The sequence below is a fragment of the Rattus rattus genome, chromosome 10 (genome assembly GCF_011064425.1).
Source record: "Rattus rattus isolate New Zealand chromosome 10, Rrattus_CSIRO_v1, whole genome shotgun sequence".
Taxonomy (NCBI): Eukaryota; Metazoa; Chordata; class Mammalia; order Rodentia; family Muridae; genus Rattus; species Rattus rattus.
Genome location: NC_046163.1, coordinates 36,167,429 through 36,194,531, shown reverse-complemented (window position 1 = coordinate 36,194,531; position 27,103 = coordinate 36,167,429). Strand labels below are relative to the sequence as shown.

General features: G+C 41.5%; 1 protein-coding gene across 3 annotated transcripts in view; it reads left to right on the top strand.

The window, feature by feature from the left end:
• Ralgps2 (Ral GEF with PH domain and SH3 binding motif 2) overlaps positions 1-27,103 on the top strand; it is a 126,739-nt gene that overhangs the window by 84,705 nt on the left and 14,931 nt on the right. For 2 of the 3 annotated variants that reach the window (XM_032915575.1, XM_032915576.1), the window contains exons 9-16: positions 11,036-11,173; positions 11,290-11,380; positions 13,847-13,914; positions 15,404-15,539; positions 16,099-16,250; positions 22,678-22,732; positions 25,233-25,310; positions 26,678-26,783. In XM_032915575.1, the coding sequence (XP_032771466.1) occupies positions 11,036-11,173; positions 11,290-11,380; positions 13,847-13,914; positions 15,404-15,539; positions 16,099-16,250; positions 22,678-22,732; positions 25,233-25,310; positions 26,678-26,783 (824 nt within the window). The remainder of the gene's footprint in view (positions 1-11,035; positions 11,174-11,289; positions 11,381-13,846; positions 13,915-15,403; positions 15,540-16,098; positions 16,251-22,677; positions 22,733-25,232; positions 25,311-26,677; positions 26,784-27,103) is intronic. The other variant, XM_032915577.1, reaches the window with a different exon arrangement.

Below are 27,103 nucleotides of genomic sequence, written 5' to 3'. Positions count from 1 at the left end.
ATAGCTATTACTAAAAAATATGGCAGGTGCTGGCCAGGATGAGTGTGGAGACACATTCTATACACAAGCAGCGGGACTATAAACTAGAACAGTCACTACGGGGGTCCGTGTGGCTCAAACAGGAAGTAGAACCATCGTGTGGCTGAACTGTTCTCCTCTGTCTAAAAGGCCCTAAGTCGGCACACCTCAGAGACACGTGCTTACACGTGTTTACTGCAGCACTGTTGACCACGGCCAAGTAATGGCCTAGGTGTCCATCAAGAGAAGAATGAAAAAAAATGTCATATGTATATATGTAATATATACATTTTATATATTCTGTATGTATACAGTGCCTCAACCAGAAACAACAGAATCTTGCAGAAAAACAGAATCGAAGTCATCTTACTAAGGAAATAGACCAGACCCAAAAAAGCAAATGTCTTGTATTTTCTCTCTTATACATGGAAACTAGGTTTTCTGTAGACACACATGACACATGACTTGAAAACAGGGAATTATGAAAATAGATTATTTGGGGAAAAGTCTAGAGTAGAAAATAGAGCATGAACGTGGTCAAGATACATGATATACTTCAACAAAAATACAATGAAACCCAGTGAATATAAAGCTAATAATTTTTAGAGCAGTAATATTAAAAAAAAAAAAACAAAAAAAAAAACACCTGTTAGTTATGGTAACACATAGCCAGAAGCCACTTAAGGAGAAAGAGTATGTCTTGGTTTACACTTTTAGAGGGATAAGAATCTATTCTGGTGGGGAGGTCTGGCAGCAGTGACAGGAATTGAGACGTCAGACCAGCAAAGACACGGAACTAGACATGAAATGGAGCTCTGAAATCTCAAGCCCAGCACCAGTGATTCTTCCTCCAGCAAGGCCACTAACAGTGCCACCAACATGTTTAAATACACACCTATAGAGGACATTTCTCATTGAGACCACTACAGCATTTAAGGGGAAACTTTTCTAAAAAGGTGTGTATTAGTAAATTAGATTTAGCATGAAGTTCTAAGTTCACTGTTAGGTTTGTATCTTGACATTTGTTTGAAGATTAGACCCTTCTCTTGACGCTCTTACAGCTGCCACCTGTCGTCTTACATAGTCTCTGTCTGCTCCCAGGTTCTCAGGAGATTTGCACGCGTGCCTGTGCTGTAAAAGGCACAGTGCAAGACTTACGGGCGCTTTAAGACCCCACTAGGAAGCTCACTGTCTCAGGGCTATGAAAATAGCTTGTGATGTATATCAGATATTAGAGTTTTGTTGGGTTTTTACTGCAGACTCCACGTGATCTTACTACTCAGGGTTTTAAATTAGAATACTATAAGATCAGTTAAGTTGGTCGTCTGTAATAAATACTGTGATTTTTTTTTTAACCTACCAAGTCAGACATTTTAGAGCAATAGAAAGTGGAACAGTTTTTATATCATCTGCTTTTGAGACTAGAGACAAGTTTAAGAATGACGGATGTTCACAGTCATTGTGGGTAATTGTGTTTCCTAAACTGCAGTCATGTTTATGCTCTAGGTTATAGGTTACTGACTCAGCTGGTGTATTCTGTTAAGAAAATCTAGTGGGTTGTATTTTAGTGAAAAAAGACAAAACCCTAATTTTCAACAAGCATTACCAAATTGGATATAAAGGGCCTTTTTGTACCCATGTGTGCACTAAGGGCCAAAGCCACACTAATATTAGAAACAGGTCTACAACTTTGGTTTCCTGGCCCCAGTTAGTAGCTGTAGCAGCAACAGTTACGCCAGAATGTGTGCTTGGACTGTGCCCTGTGGGCTGGGGCAGGTGAGAAGTCCCTGTTCTTTAGAGTCCGGCACTGGAACTCTTTTCAAGAACCTAGATTTCCTTCTTTCTCTCTAGTCGACTCCCAGGTGAATAGTGCAGTTGACTGGGGAAGTAGACATGGGCAGTGTTCCTGGGCCTACTCAGGTTCACAGGCAAGCTTCCCCAGAGCAGCTCATGCTGTCTGCTGTTTGTAAGGCTAGCAAGGGTGTATACCCAAGGAGCTTCTCTGAGTGCCTTTTTTTTACCTCAGCCTTTGTTTCTTGATCCAAGAGGTCGACCCCAAGTTGTGTTTGTGTGGTTCTGACAGCACAGACTAGCACTACTGAGTGCCTGCTGAGTGCTCTGAGGCATCATTGTCCTCAGTCCTGCATCATACTGCATCATCCTCACCACAGCTAGGTGAGGCAGGTGATTCTACACTCATCTAACCAGGAAGTGATGCCCTAAAGTGTCTGATCAGTAACCACACAGCTGTTAAAAGGTAGAGACAGAATTTGAACCCAGGTCATCTTCTGGCTGGGTTCATGTTTTTAATTAACTTTCATCATATGGCTCCGCTTTCTAGACTACTTTTTGTTGGGGGTGCATTCTCTGTAGCAGGCTGAAGAAAGAGGCAGCATCACTTTCAAAGGAAACATCCCAGAGGACCAGAAACACTCATAACAGAAGGCACCCTGGCATGGGCTGCTTGTAGCTCTCCCTGGCCTGTTCACTTGTTATGCAAAAGCATGTGCAGGCCGTTCTTACACAGTCTAGCCTGTTCTACACCCCTTGTTGCTGCCCATGTGTGCTCTATCAGGTGGTGTTTATGTAGTCTGTCTTACAGCATCCCACACGCACAGGCACACGCACGTGGACTTTTCTTAGTGAAACATGGGCTTTCAGCAGCTGTGCAGACTACTGTCAGCCTGCGCAGAAAGCCAGGCCCTCGGCTGGTGTTCCAGGCTGGTGGGGTGTTCAAGAAGAGAAGTAGTGAACAGTGAGGAATGGGAAGAGCCGGAGCTACTTGGAGAAATGCCATCATCTACTCAGAGCTTTCTTTGCTGACTGGTGGCAAAGGCGCACACGGGAGAACGATAGCTTCTGTCCTGTGCTGTGCCTTCTGACTCTAGGAAATGCAAACCTGACGAAACATTGTTTATCACAGGACATCTTTACTCTCCAAGAGGTACCTGTACTAAGACTGATGGCGTGTTTGGAGTTATATTTACAGGGAATTTACCTGTTTTATTAAAATAAACAGAACAGTAAAATAAAATTAAAGCCATTATCCTCTGGGCAAGTACTTATTATTTTTCCTAACTCGTTTTAATAAAAGGACAGAGGAAGTGTTAGGGTCACCAGGATTAACAATATGGACTCAGAAAATGTCAGTACTGAAGACTTGACTCAAAATTATCTAAATATTTTCTAGAATGAAATAAGCTTCCAAGACAAGGAAACTTTTAAATTAAAACCGTGAGGACTATTTGGGGTTTTGGTCTGTTCTGACTCGCGTCACTCTGGTTGGTAAAATCGATCATTAGATTTAAGGTGACATTAAGGGCTCCTTATGGTTGCAGTGTTTATTCTGTGCTTCCTCGTTACATCGGCGATGATCTCGTCGTCTCGTAACCTGCAGTTAGGAGACCTCTTTAAGTGGTAGACTACATCTACCTCAAGCGAAGAACTGAGTTTTACAATTTATTTACTGTCACATTGTCTAAAAATAATCTCTTATTTAATGTTCCCCACATATGTTCAGTTTTAAAAGTGAAAGATCCCATAAATCTGTGTTACCTCATAAAACCTTTCTATTTATGTTAAGGTTTTTTCCTAGGTCTCAAGAGAATGTTAAAAATTAGTTTCAGTACACTGAAGTTTGGACTGTGCCTTTGCCTGGTGCCTTTAGAAAAGGAAAAAGTGTGTGTAGTTATATTCCTATTCTTAGTATTTCTCTCCCCTGTGTGGCCGCTGTAAGGAGAGTAAACGCCAAGATAGCCAGAGGCAGGGAAGTTAGCTGAGAAGCACTGACTGGCCAGAGGGAAGACCTTCCTGATTGTCTCTGTGTGTAAGGAACTGACCTGAGAATAGCCTGGGAAATGTCCCCAAAATGGACAAATCATTTGTGATTTACACTCACGCACACACAAACATGCACGCACACACACACACACGCACGCACACACATGCACGCACGCACACACACACACACACTCACTCTATTAGATGCCTGTGTAAGGCACGGGAAGATCTGAGGATGAATGAGAGACTGCTTCTCTCATGGCAGCAGCAACAGAGATGACGATATTTCAAATGGAGTATGACTGGGAATTTTATCAGACTCTGCTGTAAAATGTTTTTAACAGGGCTCATAGTTGAGAGTTTTAATGTTAACCAAAGTTAAAAAACCAAAGTTTTGAACATTACTATTATTTGTTTTATTGAAAACTCCTATCACTAAAGAGTAGAAGTCAGGGAATCCTCCCATCGTAACAGGCTTGCTGTGTTGGTGTTAAAGCTTCCTGTTGGTGAGTAGTAATTTCATAATCCTCATGATCAGCAGAGCCAGCCCTGTAGAGTGTTGAGGGCTTGCTCCTACCTCTAAGGGGCAGTTATTTTAAAACAGGCTTTTGGCCTTACCAGTTTTTCTTCAGTACTGACATTTTCTGAATTCATATGGTTAATCCTGGTGACCCTGATACTTCTCAATCCTGACCTTGAAGGAGATCTTAATATTGTTTGTGTCAGTATTACTTTTCCAAGTAATTTCCAGTTTTAATCCGTTGCCAAAATGAAATTTCTGTTGTAGGAAACTCTTTAAAATGATTAATCCTAACATGGAATACCATAGATTAACTTAGAGTCTCAGAAGAGTTTTGTTGGTTGTAACTGAGATTTTGTTGTAAGCGTTCAGCTGACCAGCTCTTAGCTTTGTTTTGTTGCCATACTTTGAAAATCGCAGTAGATGTGTGCGTCTTTCCACACACACCGTCATTCAGAAGAGAAACTCACAGAGCTCACAGTTGTTCTTTATCCTACATCCTCACACCGTATGAGCCTTAGGTAGTTTTTAATGAGTTACTTGTAAAACTTTAATGTCACTAAAGCATTTGTTTTTAGAACCCAGCATGAATGTCTCAATCTATAGTCACATACTAACTTGAACCTCAAATAACACGGCAACCATCATGAATCACTTCATGGCTATTTTTACAGAAGGATGCAAAACAAAACCTTCAGATACAAATCAACATCTTCTAAAGTTCCCTGGGAACTCTCATACTTTCTAATACTAAGAACAATGATGCATTTGACATAGAATTTTGAGTAAGTCTAAGGGAAATATTAAAATACCTTTGGTGTCTGTTGAAAAAAGCGTGTCCGTGAGCTTGCGTCCTTGCCGAGCTCTCTGAGATCAGTGTGGAAGTTTGTTCGTCTCTGACTTCAGTGGTAACTGCATTTTTGTTCTGACCGGTGAATCCAGGCAGTAAGGAGCGTCTCTTTGCAGCACCGATTGACTGAATTGTTGGGCCACCTATGTAATTTGGGACTGTGGACTTTCTCTAATGCAGCCGAGAAGGCATTGTGCCTATGCTGTCTGCTGCGTGGGGAAAGGCAGTGACCCGCTGCAGCCGACAGACTGTCCACCCAGTCCAGAGTGATTCCCTCTCGTTCTCAGAAGACTCTAGTTCAGCCCACATATTACGTCATTAGAAGAGTGCTGGAGCCAGGAGGGGGTGGGACCCTCCTCCTTAGGATTTCCTCTCTGTAGCCCTAAGTGGGGTTGGGGGAGCTGGATCAGCGGGAGGTTGAATAGCTCTGAACAAGGAGAGATTGTGTGCAGGTTGAAGGAAGGGCACCATCTGGAAACAGACTATCGTAGTTCAGCAGGCAATTATAAAATAAACATTTTAGTCTGCCTGCCACAGAGCCTTTGCCTTAGAGGGGGAAAAAGAGAATTCCACTTTAGAAGTAGCTGCAGGCTGTAAGGAGATGGACTTTCCCCGGAAGCAGCCACCAAACAGTGCGGGTCTGACAGCCTCCCGGAACACTTAAAATTATAAGGAATTGTGTAATGTTTCTTAAGAGAAAGTTGCTTTTATAACTGGGCCTTTAATCCCAGCACTCGGAAAGCAGAGGCAGTCAAATCCCTATGAATTTGCGGCCAGCCTAGAATACACAGTGAGCTCCAGTCCAGCCAGGACTAGTAAATGAGACCCTGACTCCTGACTCACACACACACACAAGTTGTCTTTATATGTAATCACCTAAAACAAGTGAAACTGGTAAATCTAGTGAAAAAAATCCCGAGTTCTGTGTTATATAATTAATACTTTTTCTGATCGTAAGCTCTGAGATAAGCAATCCTTGCCTGTGAAGTTATGCCTGTTCCTCACTGTGGCTGTGAAGAAGCACCATGACCAGGACTACTTGGGAAGGAAAGGGTTTGTGTGGCTCACGCTTCCACACCACTGTCCATCATCAAAGGAAGTCCGGGCAGGAACCTGGAGGCAGGAGCTGAGGCAGAGGCCATGGAGGATGCTGCTTACTGGCTTGCTCAGCCTGCTTTCATAGCACCCAGGACCCAGCCCATGGGTGACTGGGCTCTCTCACATCAGTCACTAAATAAGAAAATGTCCTATGGGCTTGCCTGCAGCTGGATCTCATGGAGGCATTTTCTCAATTGAGGCTTCTCCTCTAGCTTGTGTCAAGTTGGCAGAAAGCTAGCCAGCACAATGCCACTTGTCAAAATGATGTCATTAGTTGGTTGTTATCATTTAAAAACAAACACAACCCTGAATTAATGGGGGGAAAAAAAAGATCCAAAGATCTTTACTCCCCGTTGACTGTGCACTTCAGATGGGTCACCACCTCTTCTGGCCCACCATTTTCTCCTGTGAAAATAAGTTCCGAAGAGCAAAAGAGTACGGGTTAAATAACTATGACTTTTCATGAAACAAGAAATATTTAGTAACTCAATAGCTAAGGAAACCCAAATTTCCGCATCTTCAATAGCTGGGCTGAGTGCTCAGTGACAAGTAGTGTTGGAGTTTTTAACCCTTACCCTAGAGCATCGTGGTAAGTCAGTCAGTCTTCCTGACTTAGGTAGTTGCTGAACGATGCTTCTGAATGAGCCCCTGGGGCTCCTCCTACGACACATGCTGTGTGTGTTCCCCCCTTACTGCTCCAGCTAGTCCCGTTGTCCTGTAGGACTTCAGACTAGCACATTCACATCTTACTCACTCGGCAAGGTCGTTACCGCCTTCATAGAAGCACTTCTTAGAACTCCTCTGGCATATTTAAATATCTATAATGGGCTGCAAACTATAAATAATAAATAAGTAAACTAGAATCTAACAGAAAAATGCTGATGACTACTGCTGGTCACTGTGTCAGCAGCGCCTCACTGTGGCCATGGGGGACTATGAGGCTGTACTGTTGCCGTCTATTTTTGTGTTTTGTTTTGTTTTGTTTTGTTCTTTTAGAGAAAGCAAGTGATCAGTTTTCCAGGACCCTTTTCAGATTTTCATGGGGACAGATAAGATGGTAGCTTCTAACCTCTGGTTTGTGTTCACAGTTGCCGAGTGGGGTTTCGCTGACTACTACATCTCAGATTGAGTGAGATGGGAGATGGTTCCTCTGAACCTTGTAGTTTGGGAATTACTTAGCTTTCTAACTCGAACAATTTCTACTACTAACCAACATTTTTAAAAAATTGGAGTGACAGAATTTAGAAACACATAATACTTGATTTGGCTTGTTTCATGGAGATCAGTTCTGTGCAAAATCCTGAAAAGCAGAACTAAGGAAATCCAGAGAACATGCTATAGAGCGAGGTGGATGACAGGCAGCGGAGAAAAGTAAAAGGAGCTTCAGAGGACGAGGAGCTCGGAAAGCTGAAACTAGGAACAGTCAAGGAGAGTGAGGTAATTAATTACACTGCTGCAAAGAGGGGGAAGACTTAGCTCAGTGGTGAGTGTTTGCCTAGTGTGCAAAGGCCCGGTCTGACCGACCACTGCAGAGACGGCAATGCAAAAAGAGAAGCTGCTGCAGTGATGAGGTGGTAGGTGAAGGCCAACGGATACTTACAGTGTTCCGATGAGGAGTCGTGAATTGTGACATTGACTAAAGATAGTTCTCAGTACCGTGATGTAGGGACTTTGTTTGCTAATGCTAAGACATCTGAATTTAATGGTAAATATACCTAAGAATATGTCTTGATTATACTTTATTTCAACGTTGTTTTCATCCTTTTGTGTATTGGTATGTAAAAGTGCACATCATGATCCAAGTGCGAGTCAGAACAGTAAACTCTAGGCGCTGAGACATCGCACTGTTTTATACAGTTGGGAGTGAGAGGGAACCACGGATGGCTGACTAAGGTTTAGCATAACTGAGAAAGTAACATCAGAAGACTCTCGATGTCATGATGCAGCCTCTCAGAAGCTGTAGAGTGCACCGCGGTGCCCTAGCATAAGAATGTGTAGCTGCTGTCCATCGGGCTGGTCCTGTGCTCGAAAGCCACTGGGAGCTGGTGGCAGAGCAAAGGTGAATGCTTGCCCATGTGCGGTAAACCCCAGTGCCCTGTGACGAGCAGCCAGGGTTTGTGGCTGACATGTGCTTTGGGAGTTGGCTTGCCTATCACTCCGCGTTCCCGTCTTAGGGCTCCTGCTGCTTGGCCCTTAACAAAGAAGGCACGATCTGGAGATGTATGTATTTTGCATGCAGTGAAAGGAATGCCTTTTGAAACAAGATCAGGTAGAGCAGAGCTCCTAACCCACTGGGAACAGCTCGACTATGGAAGACAGTTTACATCTACTCAGGAGTTGTTCACAATTTCTCCAGTAATTCTCTAGGTGTGGCATGCTGTTGCCACAGAGTTTTGGATAAAGAAACAGACTCAAGCCAGCTGGGGTGGCACCTCTTGGTCTCAGTAGTATGGAGGCAGATGAGTTCGAGGACACCTGGCTTTCATATCGGGTTCTAGGCCAGCGAGAGCTACTTGGATCCTATCTCAAATGAAAGGAAAAAGAGACTCAAATTCAGATATATATACCGTAGCGAATAATCTGTCTTATACTGATTAAAAAGACTCATAGATAATGTACACTTAGAAATAAACTTTGTTCTTTACAAATTTTACCTTTTTATGGTTAATACCAGTAAACATAGTTCTTAAATATCTTTTAATTTTTATATATAAAATACTTTTAGCATTCCTAAGTTACTTGTTTTTCAGACAACATCATTATTACCGTTTTAAATTGCACAGATACTGAGTCCTGGACCCAGGACAAACCACATACATACAAAATAATGTGCCAAATGCAGTGTTAGGTGAGGAATTAGAGTACAGTGCTGTGTAGGTCAACTATGTATAGCATAGGCTGTCAATCATCCTGTTAGAGAAAGCTGCAGAGACTGCGTGTGGACCCTGCTTTCTCAGTGATGGCATTGGGAAACATGTCTCATGAACCTAACAGAGTGGAAAGGCTAGGCTGCCTTTAGGAAGTAGTGATGGGCCTTGTTTTACGGGTGTTATGGTAATTCCAAGAATGCTGAAGCTTTTTTGGCCACTTAATGATCATAAATGCTGTCTGAGTTGTTTTTCTTTTTAATCTCTGAATAGGGGAATACAAATTTCTAATCTCAAGGGCCTAAGAAGGAAAGAACTGTACCTCTATCATTCTGAGTATAAATTGTCAAGTTGGTAGTTCTCTGCCGTTACTTTCAGTGAGAGTGCTGGGTAATGCAGGTTCACTCTTGCCCAGAGAGAATGTCAGCAGCGTGTAGACATGCATTCAGTACCTAGATTTGAGTGCTATTTCTAGTTCCTGGTACATTTGACACAATAATCTAAGTAGCAGTGCCTTAAATTCTGTGTCGTTCATGAGACGTTAAATTACTAGCCTTGATAAGCTTGTGATACCCAGCTGATAGTGTAGAAAGAGAGTTTGTGTGCATTGGGCTGGTTTATACAATTGGTTTTAACTTGGGACAGTCAGTCAGTGACAGACAGAGGTGATGGCTGTGCAAGATGGTACAGGCTGCACTAGATGTGACCACCAGGGCTGACCTTCCAGTGGGGAGTGCACGACCTGTGTCTGCCTGAGTGATTCACAAGCTAACTCAAGACAGTAACAGAGAAGAAAAACCAAACCAAAGAAAGTTTCTCCCAGTGACCTAAAAATAGCTCTGATTTGGGTTGGGATGGCAGAGTGAACCCTCTGACACCAGGAGCTGTGGTTCTGTTGAGGCTAATTGTTTGTCTCAGGCATTTGCAGTCTCGAGTTTGTCTCAGGTGTTTTGTTTTTTTCATGTTTCTAATATTTTGAGAACTTAGGAGGTGCTTCCTTACAGGAGAGCCAGGGCCTTCTCACTATTTCCTCACTCCTACGGAAACAACCACATAAACCCAGCAATACCATTGGCAGATACTGTAAAATGTTTTTCATATTTATTTGATCTTACAACCTTGCGTTTTAGTTGAGGGCTAGACGACCACTGTTACAAAACCTTTGTAACATCACTTTAAAGAGGAAAACAGCTTTGCAGTTACCAGAGTCAGCTGTTGGAAACGTAGACTAAATGTAAATCTATTCGCTAATGATTCACATTGTTACATATTTGCTTATAGAAATCTCAGAAATGTTATTTCAGTAGTATTGTTCTCTTTTTACAGATACAGAGTGATAGATACAGTAATCTATGTAATATGTAATAGATGCAATACTGGTGTAGTCATTACCTACTTCTCAAGTGACTTCCAACCTTACAGATTGGAACTTCAGCTAGTTTATAACTGCCACATTTACAGAGAAACTTCTGGGCAAAGAATACTAGCGCCGCGTTATGAATAGCGTTCATGTATCATATTTGGGAAGAGTTGTCAAACTTAGGGAAAGAAGGCATGGTCTGTAGACTCAGGGAAGTTCTTTAGATAAAATAAAAACTGGAAAATGGGTAATGCTTGACTACAAGTAAATACTGAGTGTCAGAGATTAAAATGGCCTTCTCTGCCTCTTTGCCTATTGATGTGGACTTTAATTGCAGTCCCAGTCTTTACTTGAAAACAACATGGAGAGACCTGACAAGGACCTTGGGTTTGTATGGTCTGACCCCAACTCTAGAGATCTCAACCCCAAGAGATCATGTTATATTAATAATGCACTGTAAAGAAAACATACTGGGAAACACACAGGTTGAGTTTCCTTCCCTCTTGATTTACTTGAAGTCGCCTGTCTGGCTTCCGTTGCAGGTATCTATTTGTCTGACTTGACCTACATTGACTCAGCGTACCCGTCCACTGGCAGCATTCTAGAAAATGAGCAAAGATCAAATTTGATGAATAACATTCTTCGAATAATTTCTGACTTACAGCAGTCCTGTGAATATGGTGAGTTAATTTCAGTTTTGGTACCACATGGCCTTAGCTACCTTCAGTGACATTTCTCTCGAGTTTTCAGCTACTCTGTACTTTCCTTGAATAATGGTTTATCATCTTTTATCTAGATATTCCCATGTTGCCTCATGTCCAAAAATACCTGAACTCTGTTCAGTATATAGAAGAACTACAAAAGTTTGTGGAGGACGATAATTACAAGTAGGTTCTTCTTCAGGTTTGCATCCTTTGTCCTTTGAATCCTTTCATCTGACGCTTAGTCATCTAAGTGTGGAGTCTACTCTAGTGCCAGCCAGTGAGCCATTAACGGTGGCAGCAGTAATTACATGGGTTTCTTTTAATCACTTGATACAACTGGACCAGTTTACAAACTTCAGCTGGTTTTTTTCTTTTTTCTTTTAATTTAAAAATAGTGGAGCTTTTGAGCCAGCTGGTGCTCAGCAGGTAAACACGCTTGAGGGCAGGCCTGACCATCTGCAATTGATTCCGTGTCCCACGGGGTGAAAGGTCAGAATCGGCCTGCATAGGTTACCCTCCCTCAAAAAACAAATAAACTTTAAACACATTTTAACATTCTTAAGTTGTGGAGAACAGACATTCAAAATTGGGGGTTTTGTTTTTTGGGTTTTGGGGAGTTTGGTATTTTGTTTTTTTCTTACATAATGGGACTGTTTTCCTAAGGAAATTTTTATTTTTCTAAGCAGAAAAAAATTATGCCATTTACAAAATACAAAAAAAATTTCCTTCTTAGAGGGTTATTTTTAGGCACATCTTTGAAAGTGTTTCCATGATTTGAGGGTCTACTTAGACTTTTTGTCTCTGAGTTGCTAAGGTACCGTGGTAGGACCATATTTAATCTGTAGCACACAGTCCTTTAGGAGGAACCCTTAGGCTGGTAACCATTTCCGGTACTCAGCATCCTTCACATCACAGCTGCCGGTAGAGAGGGCGATGCTTCTTGTTTTCCTTTTGGTTTCATTTGTTGATTTTTTTTTTTTCTTTCTCCCTTCATCTGCGTATTGTTTTTTGGAAAGTTGTAAGGTGTTTTCTTCTGGTATTAAATATATGAAGCTCTTAAAATATTTTTAATGCACCTAAAATTGTATTGCTTGAAACCTTTATTACCATTTTCTTCCCCATATCATATAACTAACACTTTAAATTTCTCCCTTAACTTTTACATAAAATGTTTATAATAACTCACGTGAACATAATATGAGGTCAGGTTGGCTTTTTAAGGCTGAAGGTTCATAGACCTCCTGCCTGTGTTGTAACTGTTTTGAGTTTGATGGTCTGGGTCTTAATCCTTACCCTGTTTTCCTGTGCATTTAGTTACTAAGGTAGAATTTATATTTGATAAACACGTTTTGTCTAGGGAAATGAGATCAATTATCTTGATGTCCTGAAAATTCAAGATACAAGTATTTATTACTCTCTCTCTTCTGGCCAGAGAAGCTGACTGATGTACAAAGAGTTAAAGTATTGTTAAAAGAATAGGCCAAGCTAACTGTACACAGTTACAGAGAGAGGGAAACTTTACTAACTGTAGCAAGATTGTGATAGAGTTTTGATTTGTTTAATTAAAGCTAGTTGTTTTGTTTTTGAGACAGGGTCTGTCTACTAGTTCTAGCTGTCCTGGAACTCACCGTGTAGACCAGACTGGCCTCGAACTCAGAGGTCCACCTGCCTTTACCTTCTGAGTGTCAGGATCAAAGGCACTGGTGTAAATCTAATTTCATTTTCCTGAAGGACATAGATGTAGGTAGACCAGATATTTCCAGAATGACATGCGACAACCTTCATTTTTATAGGCAGGCAGGTGCATTGTACTGACTTGGTTTTCCTTGGTAGTCAGAACCAGAGCAACCTTAGCTGGTATAGAGTAAACTTTTGCCAGTTACTATGCTAGTTGCTTAGATTAAAGAAGCAAGGAGATAGTGTACTTGTCCCCAAAGAACTCAGTCTGGTACATGACACATGCCTAGTACCGGTGGAGGTCAGAAGAGCCTTAGACGGTAGTGCATCTCCATGTGAGTGCTGGGACTCTAGCCTGGCTCCTCTGGAAATCAGCCAGTGTTTTTAACCACTGAGCCGTCTCTGCCCTCTTCGTGTGGTCTTTGTGGTGGGTGAAAAGAAAGTAAGAAACATTTAACTAATAGAAATGGCATTTATCCAAAGGCCTCTCTCTGTTAGGCAACTTCATTTACTATGGCCAGCATAACTGTTACAGACAACATCAATGACTTCCAACCAGGTTGAAAAAAAAAACCTTCATTTAGTACCTAGTTTTAATACAGAACAGGTTTCTTCTTGTTTGGAACTTGGCTTCACTCTTAGGAGAAGGAGGTTTGGTACTATTGATACCTGAGGTAGCAGCCGGTCCCTGCCGTGCTTTCATACTGGTCAGTGTTCTAGCTAATCACTGGAATGTAGCCAGCTCCTCTTCTGTTCTGTCCTGCAAGGGTGAAGGGTGCAGTGCTAGGAAGAGCAGGCAGGCTGTGTGCTCAACAGAACGAGTGCCGGGGGTGCCGTCTGCTAAGTCATTCCCTACACTGTCAACCACTGAGCCATCTCTCCAGCTACCTATTGTGTTTTTTGTAAGAAAATGTGACTTTGATATTTTTCCATTACTCACTGTTTCTTATGTTTTGCTCTTCTGGAATGTAGGCTCTCCTTAAAGATAGAACCAGGAGCGAGTACACCGCGCTCAGCTGCCTCCAGGGAAGATCTGGCAGGTTAGTGCATAACTGTTGGTCGGTGCACAATTGCTTGGGGAGTGAGCTTCCAAAGTGGGTCCATTATCAAAGGTAGACCAGGGAACCTGATCCCAGAGGACAAAACTACACTGTAGAGTGAGTGAAGACTTTGCACGGCTTACACTGCTACAAAAAAGTACCTTTTAAAAATTGTCAGTATAGGGGTTGGGGATTTAGCTCAGTGGTAGAGCGTTTGCTAGAAGGCCCTGGGTTCGGTCCCCAGCTCTGAAAAAAAAAGAAAAAAGAAAAAAAATTGTCAGTATAAACCTTCAGCTAAGCTTCCTAGTACAGATTCTAAAAACACTTGAAGGCCTGGTTGGTCGGTGGGGGATAAGCTACGTGACAGTGTCTCCGTGACAGCGTCTAGATGAAGTGCACTGTGAGCAGGGAGAAGTAACTTGGTCTGTGCCTCTCAAACGTGCTTCTCATTCCTTTGCTTGTTTGTTTCTTTTTTTAACGGTTTATTTTATGTATATGAGTACACACCAGAAGAGGGTATCTGATCCCATTACAGATGGTTGTGAGCCACCATGTGGTTGCTGGGAATTGAACTCAGGACCTTTGGAAGAGCAGCCAGTTCTTATAACCTCTGAGCCATCCCTCCAGCCCTACTTATTTGTTTCTTAAGACAGGCTCTTACTGTATGGTTTGTGCTAGCCCCTAGCTCACCATCCTCCTGTCTCAGCCTTCCCATTGTGGGATTATAGGTGCACACTTCCATGCCCACTTTTTTTAGACATACTGTCACTCACGGTATAGCCCTGACTGTCCTGGAACTCCCAGAAATCCACCTGCCACTGGCCGCTGTCTCCCGAGTGCTGAGACTAAGGGTGTGTGCCCATTTAGGAGGAATTTTGAAAGCTATACACTGTGAGGTGTTTGTTATTCACATAAATCAATTCCAGTGTCAGGCAATGTAGATAATCTCTAACTTGAGCACTTGACCTAGCCTACACATTTCTTTAAGTGAAACTCAAAGCTATGTATAAAAAAGCCTGGTATCAAATTGAAACCACTGAATCTAGGATTCAGAAGACCTAGGTATTTAATCCAGATTTTGTTTTTGAATTAAGAGACGAAGCCTATCGCTTTTTCTTCTTTTTTTTTTTTTTTTTTTTTTTTTTTTTTTTTTTTTCAGAGCTGGGGACCGAACCCAGGGCCTTGCGCTTGCTAGGCAAGCGCTCTACCACTGAGCTAAATCCCCAACCCTGCTTTTTCTTCTATATAAAGTAGGGAATTATTTATACTGCCTTTGTTTAATATACATAAGAGAGATAAAAAATTTTGTATAGTCGGATATTTGTTTTAGTGCTTGGAAAATAAGTATTTCTTCAAGTCAATTAAATCGAACTAACAGGATCTGAAACTTAGGCACAGTTTTATTATGAGAGAGGTTTTGTTTTTGTTTTTAAGGATCCTTAGAAAGCTTGTGATGATTTTTCTCTGTCTTCTCCCCTTGAACTCTAAGGTCCTGACATAGGAGCCTCGCCACAAGGCGGGAGGAAGAGCAGTGCTGCCGAGGGAGCCTTACTGCCACAGACGCCCCCGTCCCCTCGGCACCTCATTCCACATGGACACAGGAAGTGCCATAGCTTGGGTTACAAGTCAGCAGTTTTTTAAGTTGTTTATATATGGATTTATTTTATTACTCTGTTAGTAAAACATGCTTCTGTATTCCGTTTACTTAAGTAGAAGTTAGGTGCTTGTGTGATTGCTTTTGTTAATGGTAGCAGTCTTCAGAGTCAGTAAAAAACTGCCTTGTTTTCCTAAAGGGATTATCTTTCCTTACACCTGATTTTGGAATTGAGTGTTCTTAGCAATGTCCATATTTGAGGAAGATAAATTAGGAGTTTAGAGAGCTGTAGTAATAATACACTGAAAGTTTCTTGTTAAAACTTTAACCTTTTATCAAGAGCTATAATTGTCATAACAAATACAAGTAATAAATTAAGCTATAAAAATCTGTTATATTCATATTATATATATATGTAAATGCAGTTCTTAGTATCATTAGGTCTGCACTATGGATTCCTCAAGGAGGTATGCATACTCTCGGCGGACATGGTCCTGTTCCAAAACAAACTCTGGAAACAGTTTTGATTGTCTTCTGTATCCTGAACTAGAAACCTAGGAAGTTATAAAGAATGTTTCTCTTGTTTCTAGTTTCATTCATAAGATGAACACAGCAGAATTTAAGAGTGCAACGTTCCCAAATGCAGGGCCAAGGCACCTGCTGGATGATAGCGTCATGGAGCCACACGCACCATCACGAGGCCAAGCCGAGAGCTCTACACTTTCCAGTGGGATATCCATAGGTGAGACACTCACTGGGGCTTCCAGCTGCTGCACAGTAAAAAGTGAACAAGAAAAATAAAACAAAACCAAAGGACCTCAGTGCAAAAACATTAACTCTAGCACAGTGGCTCTCAACCTTCCTAATGTGACCTTTAGTACAGTTCCTCATCATGGTAATCCTCCATTGTATATATTTTTGTTGCTACTCCCTAACTGTAATTTTGCTACTGTTATGAATCTTAATGTAGACATCTGATCTGTGACCCCTGCAAAGGGTCGTTAGACACCCTCATCAAAAAGGTGAGACCCACAGGTTGAGAATCACTGCCCTAGTATAAGCACACACAAAAATGGTTAAAAACAAAGGTACAATTAAATATAGGATGGTGGTAAATAGGTGATAATTATTTGAAAACTGTTACTAGTTTTAGCTCCGATGGAAGACTTTTAAGGACTTTGAGAAAAGACTGTAGGCTCCTTTAATTGGTTGGTTAGCTGTATGCAGTTTGGATATGGAAGTGAAGAAAAGGAGTCAAGTGGGAATCCAAGTCACTTGGATTAAGCAGCCAGTTGGCTGGTGGTGATCTTACCACACAGGACTGAGAGAACCAATGCTGACTGCCGGCATACATATTGAAAGGGCAGATGAATTTTGCAAATTGAGAATTTTATTTTGAAATTACTCTGTCGTTTATAGAGACGTCAGGTCACTGGATATGTGGATCTGGAGCTCACTTTGGGTAGTGTCAGGTCTGCAGCTATATGAAGAACAGCAATCGCTCAGACTGTAAGACTTGTTTAGTTGACTCAGATGTAGTATAATAAGTAAGGATGTCCTCACATACAGAGGTTTATAGAAGTTACTTTGAATAGATGATGAACTAACAAAGGAAGCTGTGAAGGAGAGAAACCAGATGTGCTATTAACGAAGAGGGAGTTGTTGGTGTGTGTGTGTGTGTGTGCGTGTGCGTGCGTGCGTGCGTGCGTGCGTGTACATGTACGTGTATGTGTGCGTGCGGGGGTGAGGCTGTCCTGGGGTGTCCTCCTCTGTGATTCTTTTTTTTTTTTTTTTTTTTTTGGTTCTTTTTTTTGAGCTGGGGATCAACCCAGGGCCTTGCGCTTCCTAGGCAAGCGCTCTACCACTGAGCTAAATCCCCAACCCCTGTGATTCTTTACCTAAGTTTTGAGGTAGACTCTTTGACTGAAACTGGAACACACTGGCAGCAAAACCTCGGGATCCTCCTGCCTCTTCCTGCGTGTGCTGGGATTACAGGCGTGTGTTGCTCTGCTGACCTGAGTCCTAGGGCTCCAAACGTGGGTTTTCATGCTTGGACAGCAAGTACATTCCCACTGAGCCATTTCCCCAGAGCAGAAGAGGGGAATTCTACACATGTCAGTATGTGGTGTGACACAGAGCTCAGACGTTCTGTCAGTAAGTTTCCTCAGATGCCTGAAATGAGCTTTCAGCTGTGATTTTTGAGCCTGCAGCCAGGAGCCTGTCTTGGTGGAAGCATGCAACAGAGTAAACCATCCACCTTGAGTTGGAAACGGACAGAGCATGGGCTGGGGTCCTCAGGCCCGCTCTAGAACAGTGCCCTCAGCGCCCCACCATCCGCCAAGAGGGCCAAGCCTTTAAACAGCATGGCCCTCTGCAGGGTAGCCTAGGTCCACACTGTAGCAGATTGGTGCAGCAGTAATCCCAGCATGTTGGAGGGGCTCAATCTGGAGGATAATCTAAGGTATAAGCCAGATTCTTACCTTGGGGTCAGGGGGAGGCAGGCAGTAAAAGATGAAAATGAAAAATTAACCATGTTCACGTGCAATATTGGTAACCTTAAATGAGCATTTTGTAGTAGAACCATAGGTGCAAAGTCCTGATTAGAGTAGATAATTTGGTTTAAGGTCTTTTGGTGGTGGTTTATTGTTGTTCTTGTTTTTAATAATTTTTGTAAAGAATTTGCAAATTTAAAAAAAAAAAAAAAAAAAACAGACCCAAAGTCTATATATCCCAGTGGAATAGCTATTCTCAAGCTGTAGAACCTCACACTAAAGTTTACATTTTTTCTGTCACTATTTTTATGCACTTATCCACCATCAAAAAAGAGAAGGAAAACCCATGATAGAGTTGAATGTCTTCTTTCTTGTTTTCTACATGTTACATGTACCCACATGTATATTTTTACATATTAACATTCATATATTATAGGCTAGGGTTCACATAGGAGGGAGAAGATACAGGGTTGGTTTACTTTTTTTTCTTTATGAGATTACATGGCCTCAGTATTACACATTCTAGATCTGGCCATTCTCCTGAAAACTCGGTGGTTAATTGTATATATGTGCTAGATTTTCATTGTCGGTTCATCTGTTGATTAATAGGTTGGTTCCATGTCCTTATTGTCATGAATAAAGCATCAGTAAACGGGGGTACAGACGCCTCTGTGGTAGGATGTGGCATTCTCTGGGTATATGCCCAGGAGTGCAGTAGCTGGGTCATGCCCAAACGGCTGTCCACAGTGGCTGTAACTTGTAACCCCACCAGCAATGAATGAGGGCTCGCACATCCTCTCCAGCATTCTGCTGGCTGAGGGGATCTCGAAGTTTTAATCTGAGGAGAGGCTTTTGGTTACAGCTTCAATCTCCTTGCTTGTAGTAGGTATGTGAGTTATTTATATCTTCTGAGTTTAGTTTTGGTAGATTGTAGGCATTTAGAAATTCTAGGTTTCCCTGCTTTTTACAGAGTATAAATCTTAATAGCAATCTCCAATAATGTTTGTTATATGTTGTAATGAAACCTTTGAGCTCTAATTTTGTTAATTTATGTGTTTAACCTCTTTGAAATTGCCTGTCAATCTCACTGTTCTCAAAGAACCAACTGATTTTGTTTATTGCTCCCTTAACCTATTTCATTAATTTTTTTCTTTATCCTTTATTGCCATTTACTGTGTTTGGGGTTGGCTGCTTGTCATTGAGAGCCTTGGCGCTTTTTGTTAACTCTTTTCTTTCTTTTTTTTTTTTTTTTATTAATTTTTTTTTTCGGAGCCGGGGACCGAACCCAGGGCCTTGCGCTTGCTAGGCAAGTGCTCTACCACTGAGCTAAATCCCCAACCCCTGTTAACTCTTTTCTAATGATTTATTTTTTCTTTTCTTTTTTATGTGCATTGGTGTTTTACTTACATGTATGTCTGTGAGGGTCTCAGATCCCCTGAAACTGGAGATACAGATAGTTTTAAACTGCCATATGGATGCTTGGAATTAAACCTGAAAGAATAGTCAATGCTATTAACTGCTGAGCCATCTCTCCAGCCCTACCTCTTAGAGTTTTTAATATGAGCACTTATTAGCTATCAGTTTTCCTTTTGGGACTGCCTTGGCTGCATCCCAGAGGTTCTGATAGGTTGTGTTTTCTTTTTTTTTTTTTTTTCTTTTTTTTTTTTTTTTTTCGAGCTGGGAACCAACCCAGGGCCTTTGCGCTTCCTGGGCAAGCGCCTACCACTGAGCTAAATCCCCAACCCCATTGCTAAATCCCCAACCCTTGTGTTTTCATTATTGTTCGTCCGTAGGCATTTTTCTATTTAAACTGTTCATTCAAAACTGTTTGTTTGTTTTTTTTTTTTTTACTTCTTTGTTTTAAAACTTTTATAAATCGTGCATGTGTATGTGCCGTGCAGAGGTGTGTGCCTTTCTGAGTGCATGGCCAGCAGATCACAGAATCAGAATATGAAGTCAGATATTGTGCAGGTAGAGTTACAGATGGTTATGACCCTCTGAACATGAGTGCTGAAAACCCAACTCAGGTCCTCTGAAAGAGCAGGACAGTCTTAATTTTAAACCTTGAGACATCTTTCCAGCCTGTTTTTACTTTGTTTTTAATTGTGTATATATGTGTGTCAGTTTATGAGTACATGATGCTTGTGCAGACAAATGCCCCAGAAAGCCAGAGGCAACACCTCAGCTAGCCCTGGAGCTGGAGTCTCAGGCACTTGTGAGCTGCCCAGCACACATATTCAGGGAACACAGCTCAGGACCTCTGCAAGCGCAGTATAAGGTCGTAACTGCTGAGCCATTTCTCCAGCCCCCATTTTTTCTTCTTAAACTGTGTTTTATTATCTGGTCACTATTTCTTTTTATAATTAAAAGGTATACCCATGGTATGCTCAGTTGTGGTTCAGTTTGTCACATTGCTCAAGGGCTGAGCTATATTGAAATAGCCCCTCAGTGTCAGTAGAGATTTACCATCTGAGCGCCTGACTCTTACCTGAGAATTCCAAACCGTGACCACAGACCTGCTTCCGAGCCTCCAGCCCAGTTAAAAAGTTTGTTATTCCAGTGGAATCTGGTGTGCTACTTGAGAAAAGGATTCTGTATGCATATTCGTCTTCTCCCTCTGTGTGTTAAAGTTATCCTCTAGCTTAGCTGCAGTTTTTATTTTTGTTGTGAGCGTGTCTTGTCAGAAATGTAGATGAAACATTTATGAATCTCCATGGAGTAGGGAGGGGGATTTATTGAACATTGGTTTCACGGGTATCGATTGCAGTTTTGTGGCAGCTGTTTGCCAGATGATGGTACTTTTCTTGGTACACTCAGCCAAGACAAACGCAGGGTCTCTTATTCCACATCAGATACTACATGTGACACAGGTGGGTTGTGGAATGGCTACAGAGGATCAAGGAGGCAAGGAGTCTCAGCTGGGAAACCAGAAGTGAGGTGACAGACCAGCAGGGGTTCTGTGGTGAGGGGCTACACACCAATCAGACCTGAGCTATAGAGCCGAGTCCAGGGACAAAGGACAAGGCACGACCAAATCCAGATGAACGAGTGAGCAGACAGATGGCCGGACATCCGGATAGAGAAGCAGGGGACAGGCAGACAATGAGTAGAGTAAGTCATCTCAGCAGTAAGAACAGAGGTGAACCAACACCTCGAGAGTCAGGGTCCTCTCCCTGTCTGCCCCTCGAGGCACACCCCAATGGTCAGGTAGTTGGTGGGAGCTGGGGCTATCAAAGGGGCTATAATCTCTGCATGAAATCAGGGTAGGAAGCCGCCCCTCCTTGATCTACTGTCGCCATTAAGTTCTTGGGCATGGTTTTCCTTACAAGGTCTGAGTATGCCCGTGTATGCTCCCAGTCCCAGTACACACTGGTAGATTTACAGGGTGGCACCATTTCTACTCCATGACACTTCTCTAAAACGCCCAAGGCATTTGAATCCCAGCACTGAAAAAGAGTCCTGAGAGGAAATGACTGAAGTGTGACGTTCTCAATTTGAAGTAAAGACTCAATACCCCATGACTATTTGCCCAGGAGACGTGAGAAAATAATACAAAGGCAGACCTAGAAGAACACTGTGGGAAGTTCTTGGACTCAAGCTGTGTCCTGCTACTTACCTGTGTTGTAACGCAGTGGTGTTCCAGATTATGCTATGCCCTGGGGAACTCCATTTCAAATCTCATTAGGCTGTTTATCCTCATCATGGTATATTGGTTTCAAAACAGGAAATTAGTATGCCATGAACTTCTTTCAATTTCAGTTAGGGTAAACTTAGTAAGAAAGAGTGCTTGCTCTGTACACTCTGATGGTGGAAGATTGAGCATCTGATTGGAGGTAGACCAGCTCTCTTCACTGAGCTCATCTGATTGGGGGTAGACCAGCTCTCTTCACTAGGCTCATCTGATTGGGGGTAGACCAGCTCTCTTCACTAGGCTCATCTGATTGGGGGTAGACCAGCTCTCTTCACTGGGCTCATCTGATTGGGGGTAGACCAGCTCTCTTCACTGAGCTCATCTGATTGGGGGTAGACCAGCTCTCTTCACTAGGCTCATCTGATTGGGGGTAGACCAGCTCTCTTCACTGGGCTCATCTGATTGGGGGTAGACCAGCTCTCTTCACTGAGCTCATCTGATTGGGGGTAGACCAGCTTCTTCACTGAGCTCATCTGATTGGGGGTAGACCAGCTCTCTTCACTGAGCTCATCTGATTGGGGGTAGACCAGCTCTCTTCACTGAGCTCATCTGATTGGGGGTAGACCAGCTCTCTTCACTGAGCTCATCTGATTGGGGGTAGACCAGCTCTCTTCACTGAGCTCATCTGATTGGGGGTAGACCAGCTCTCTTCACTGAGCTCTCTTCACTGAGCTCATCTGATTGGGGGTAGACCAGCTCTCTTCACTGAGCTCATCTGATTGGGGGTAGACCAGCTCTCTTCACTAGGCTCATCTCCAGCCCTTGTGTCTTGTTGTCGTTCTTTGTTTTTGTTTTCAGACAAATAATATTTGACCCAAGCTGTCTTTGAATTTAATAACCTCATGTCTCCACCTTTGAAGCATAGAATTATTATTAGTATTATTAACATTATTGATGTGTGCCACCAGAAATTTTATTTTTGAAATATAATTTTATTTATGGAAAAATCACTTATATAACAATAATAGAACAACTTCTGGTTTTAGGGAGCAGTGATGGTTCTGAACTAAGCGAAGAAACCTCATGGCCAGCTTTTGAAAGGTAGGAGAAATGATTCACTAAAACTGCTTCAAACGTATTTGGTCTGTCTTAAAGAACACATGAATTTGAATTTGAAGAAGTGCATGTTACATATCACTAAGCAACTAAGTGTTTTACTGGTCAGAAAAATTGACAAGTTGACATTCAAGTCTGGAATTGTACCTGAGAATGGCCATTGGGGATCTTTACATGTGTTTATTTGGTGTCTTTACATGTGTTTTTGAATTTTTGAAATTGTAATGTAGATTTTTTAATAAAAATTTTTAAATAACCATAATTAACTTCCATATTGCAAAATGAGATTATTTCCTTAGGTCTGGGTAATTTAATGATAAGACATTTATTTATCACTTTGTCGCTTTCCTAAGGACAGAATGACAGCTAACTTACAATTACAAGACTGATGTTTGACATAAAAGTCTGTGTAGTACAGTGCTGTACTTAACTGCAGCGAGGCCATGTTGCCTTCTCCTTCCTTACCTTTAAGCTATAAACTGTGTCATCTGGGTGGAGATGAAATAGAAGGTCTCCCTGAGGCTAATGAAAAGTTATTCCAATAGTTGTTTACCTAACACCCATTTGAAGTCTTGTGCCAGTACCTCAGTATCCTGAGGCTCTAGACATTTGATGTGGCAGAAAGAGTTGCTCCACTTTTATGTGTAAACCAAGATCTGAACTTGTAAGCAGGGAGTGCAGTGAAGAGATGGGGGCGGGGGGAGTTGGTATTTGTTATGTAGTACTAAGGATTGGACCTAGGGCCTTAGACTGAGCCCTTAGATCATTGTTTAGATTACATACTACTCATGTTTAAAAAGAACATTTGAAATTATGTTTGAGTCATTTTAATTTCAGACTGCTTATTGAAAACTTGCTCTTTAAAGATTTCTCACGAGTATGTTATGAAGATTTCACTTTTAAACACTCTACTTTTTGATCTTGTATACATTGAGTGTCCCATTTTGTTGTGTCTGTTGGGGAATTTGTAACAACTTGGTTTTATGTGTTCTCTTCTGAAGTTTTACTTTCATCTTTCTTACTTTTTTAAGGTTTGTTTTTATTTTGTGTGGATAAGTACTTTTGCCTGTCTGTATATCTGTACCCTTTCCAGGTCTGGCACCCGCAGAGATCAGAGAGGTGTCCGATCACCTACAAGTGCATTGCAGATGGTTGTGAGCCACCATGTGGGTGCTGGGAATTGAACCTAGGTCCTCTGCAAGAGCAGACAGTGCTCTTAACACTGAGCCATCTCTCCAGCTCCCACTTACTTTCTTTTAATTTGAGTTTACCTGAAACGGAGAAAACATAACAATTACATTGGGCTTGTTCTCTGAATTTGTAAAAAGTGTCTTTCCCTCAGGAAAAAGCAGAGCATAAGTCTTGGTTAAGATGTCTATTATAATTTCTAGGCTAACAGTATTAGCTAGCAGTTGTTTCTTAGGGTGCTCAAACTGATATACACGGCTCAGTATGCTGTTGCATTAGTGTGCTCTCATCCCCGCAGGGACCTGGGAAGGCAGTTTCTAAGGTCTTAACGCTCATACCTCAAAACAGTGATTTTCTTGTATAATAGTTTGTTTTACACACATTTGCCACTAACGTGTCTGTACTTGTGCCAATTTAAAGCAGTGGCTCCTCATCTGAAACATTTTGAAAACAGCTAAAAAATGCAGCCCAGAAAGATGTCGACAGTAGTATTGAGATAGATACACACACACGCGCGCGCACACACAGTAACATGAGCTATACCTTCAGTTTCTGAATCGTTCTCTGTATTTTAGCCACAGTTTTCTCCTCTTATTCCCTAGAGACACATCAAATTCCATAGTAGTTTTTACTTCAAGTATCATATATCACATGCCTTTGACTTCCCAACTTTCCCAAACAGAGAAATACCATTGTTTCTGGGTATATTTCCTGTATCAAGTACGCCATGACCTGGGATGAATGCTGGTTCATACCGTTCTTATCATTTATTGGCCTTGTCAGTTGATAGGAAATTAAAAACTACCTACATTTACTCCTTAGTTTGTCTCTACTAGTTTACTTTGAGTTATAATAAGAGCTTTTCCTCATTTACTTTAAGTTTATAAGCCACACTACTTTTAGGTGTCTTCAGAGGGACATATAATAAAATGAATTACTTATGCGTGTCTATATGTCATGTTTAAACTGGAATCCAAGAAGAACAAAGGGCTTAGGAGCACTCTTCAGGGTTCCATGTTATTTGGCCATAAATAGTTCTTAGCCTTTTGACAGATGTATGAAAACGAGTGCATGTGTAACCGTATAATAGAGCATGTACTTTAGACCTGTGTTTCTAGAAGCAATGGAAAAATTTAAATGTGTTGCATGTCTTACAAAAGAACCCTGTCTTGCTCTTTTTAAGGATTAATGTAGAAAACTAGATGACATAGGAAACTAGAATACTATACTAGGTATTGATGATATCCTATGAATAAAAATATGTGTAATGTATACAATTTATAATGGAATCCAACAGGAACAGATTATACCATTCTCTCGGCCCGGTGACAAGAATGCCACGAAATGGCTATCGAAGCCACATGAAGGCCAGCAGGTACAATCCCCTGCATCAGGGGCCATAGAACTCCCTTCTGCTGTTGGTGGCTGGCTCATATGGGTGTGGTCTGACATTTTTTCTCTTCTTCCTCAGCTAATTGGTTTTAAAACTAAACAAATTGCCCACAAAAACTTTCTTTCCAAGATTTAATGCAGTTTAAATCTGAAGTATTCTTTCTCAGTCACGGGGCTAATTATTAAAAAGTGCATTTTATGTCACATTTTAAAATGCTGCAAAGTTGTTTGTTCTTTAATGACACACCTTCTAATGCTGCTAATTATGAGCTATGTAAAAAATCAATTTTTCAATCAGTTGAAATCAAAGCACTTATTTTACTGAGTTTTCTATTTAGCTGGGCCTCTCTGAGCTATTCTAGCTGTGGGTAGCATGCTGGTATCTAGCTGATGGTAGATGCATTGGGGCGGGGACAGTAGTAACAAAAAGCCACCTCAGAACAGCACCATAGGAACTCTGAGAAGCAAGCCCTGTCAGCTTGATGGTATCTCATCTCGAGTGTCCCCTCCCTATAAACAGCTGGAGCATGAAATTTCTAGGTTGTCACTTTGAAGACACCTAAATAATCATAAAGAAAAGTGAGCTTCTACATTCTTGGCTGTTTTAAGAGTTGTACATCTCACAACACATCACCAGAGATTCGCATTTAAATCATGTTTTAAATATAGGCTCTTAAATCAACTGAGGAAAGACATTAAAATGATTCCTAACATATGAAAAGGGAATCCTGAGTGTGAGGTTTTTCTCTGTTAGAGATAGACCAAAATCAAACACTAAGCACTAAGCACTGGTAGCTTCTGAATGTCACTAAAAATTTCCTAGAGAAAGCCAGTTTCTAAAAGCAGGTGATTGGCACAGTTAGTTTTATTTCAATGCTTTAAAAGGAAGTGTGAGTTTTCTGGGGTTTCTTGGGGAGGTTGTTTTTGCTTTTGTTTGTTTTAGCTTGTTATTTTTCTGTTTTGTACTTAAATACTTGTAACAAAACCCTTGTCTCTCTTGCCAATAGTTTCTGATGGTTTACCACAGTGATGTACTGTGGCATGTTAACAAAAAAAAATTACCTTAAAATTTTAACTAATCAAAGTAAATTGCTACCTTCTCTCTTAATTGCATTTGTTGAAATATGTATTGAAGTGTGATAAAACATCTGCTGGCCTTAATAACTTCCTAATTAACCTTTATGACAGCTTAAAACTTTCAAATCAGTAAGTCTTTAAGATCCTCAGTATCTTACCAGCTCTCAATAAAGTCCTAGAGGTTAAATGTGAGAATGATTGGATTATTTAGGGCCCTCTGGGTGACCGAGGCAGACTCACTCTTACCACTTGGTGTTGGTCTCGTTGTTACAGTTCTGCAGAGTCGGAAGACTTGGCGGTGCACCTGTACCCAGGGGCTGTTACTATTCAAGGCGTTCTCAGGAGGAAAACCTTGTTAAAAGAAGGCAAAAAACCCACAGTAAGATTCATTTCTTGAGTCATTTAACTGATACATTTTCCTTTTTCTTCTCTCCACCCCCACCCCCCTAACCCCGCTTTAATCCTGGACAAGGAAAACTGTTCTTAATCAGGAGGGTGAGCACATAGACAGGAAGTGTACTTGGTTGTCGTTAGGGGTATTCAGGAAAGAAGACTGCTTGGATATGGGTTTCATCCAACAGAAAGCCTGAGTGATATTCCACCATGGAGTCAATTGTGCTAAGTTCTGCGGCCCTGTTACGGTTTTTATTCTGACCCAGGTGGTTACTGTCTTTTTCCCTGTTGACTTGGGCCAACCTC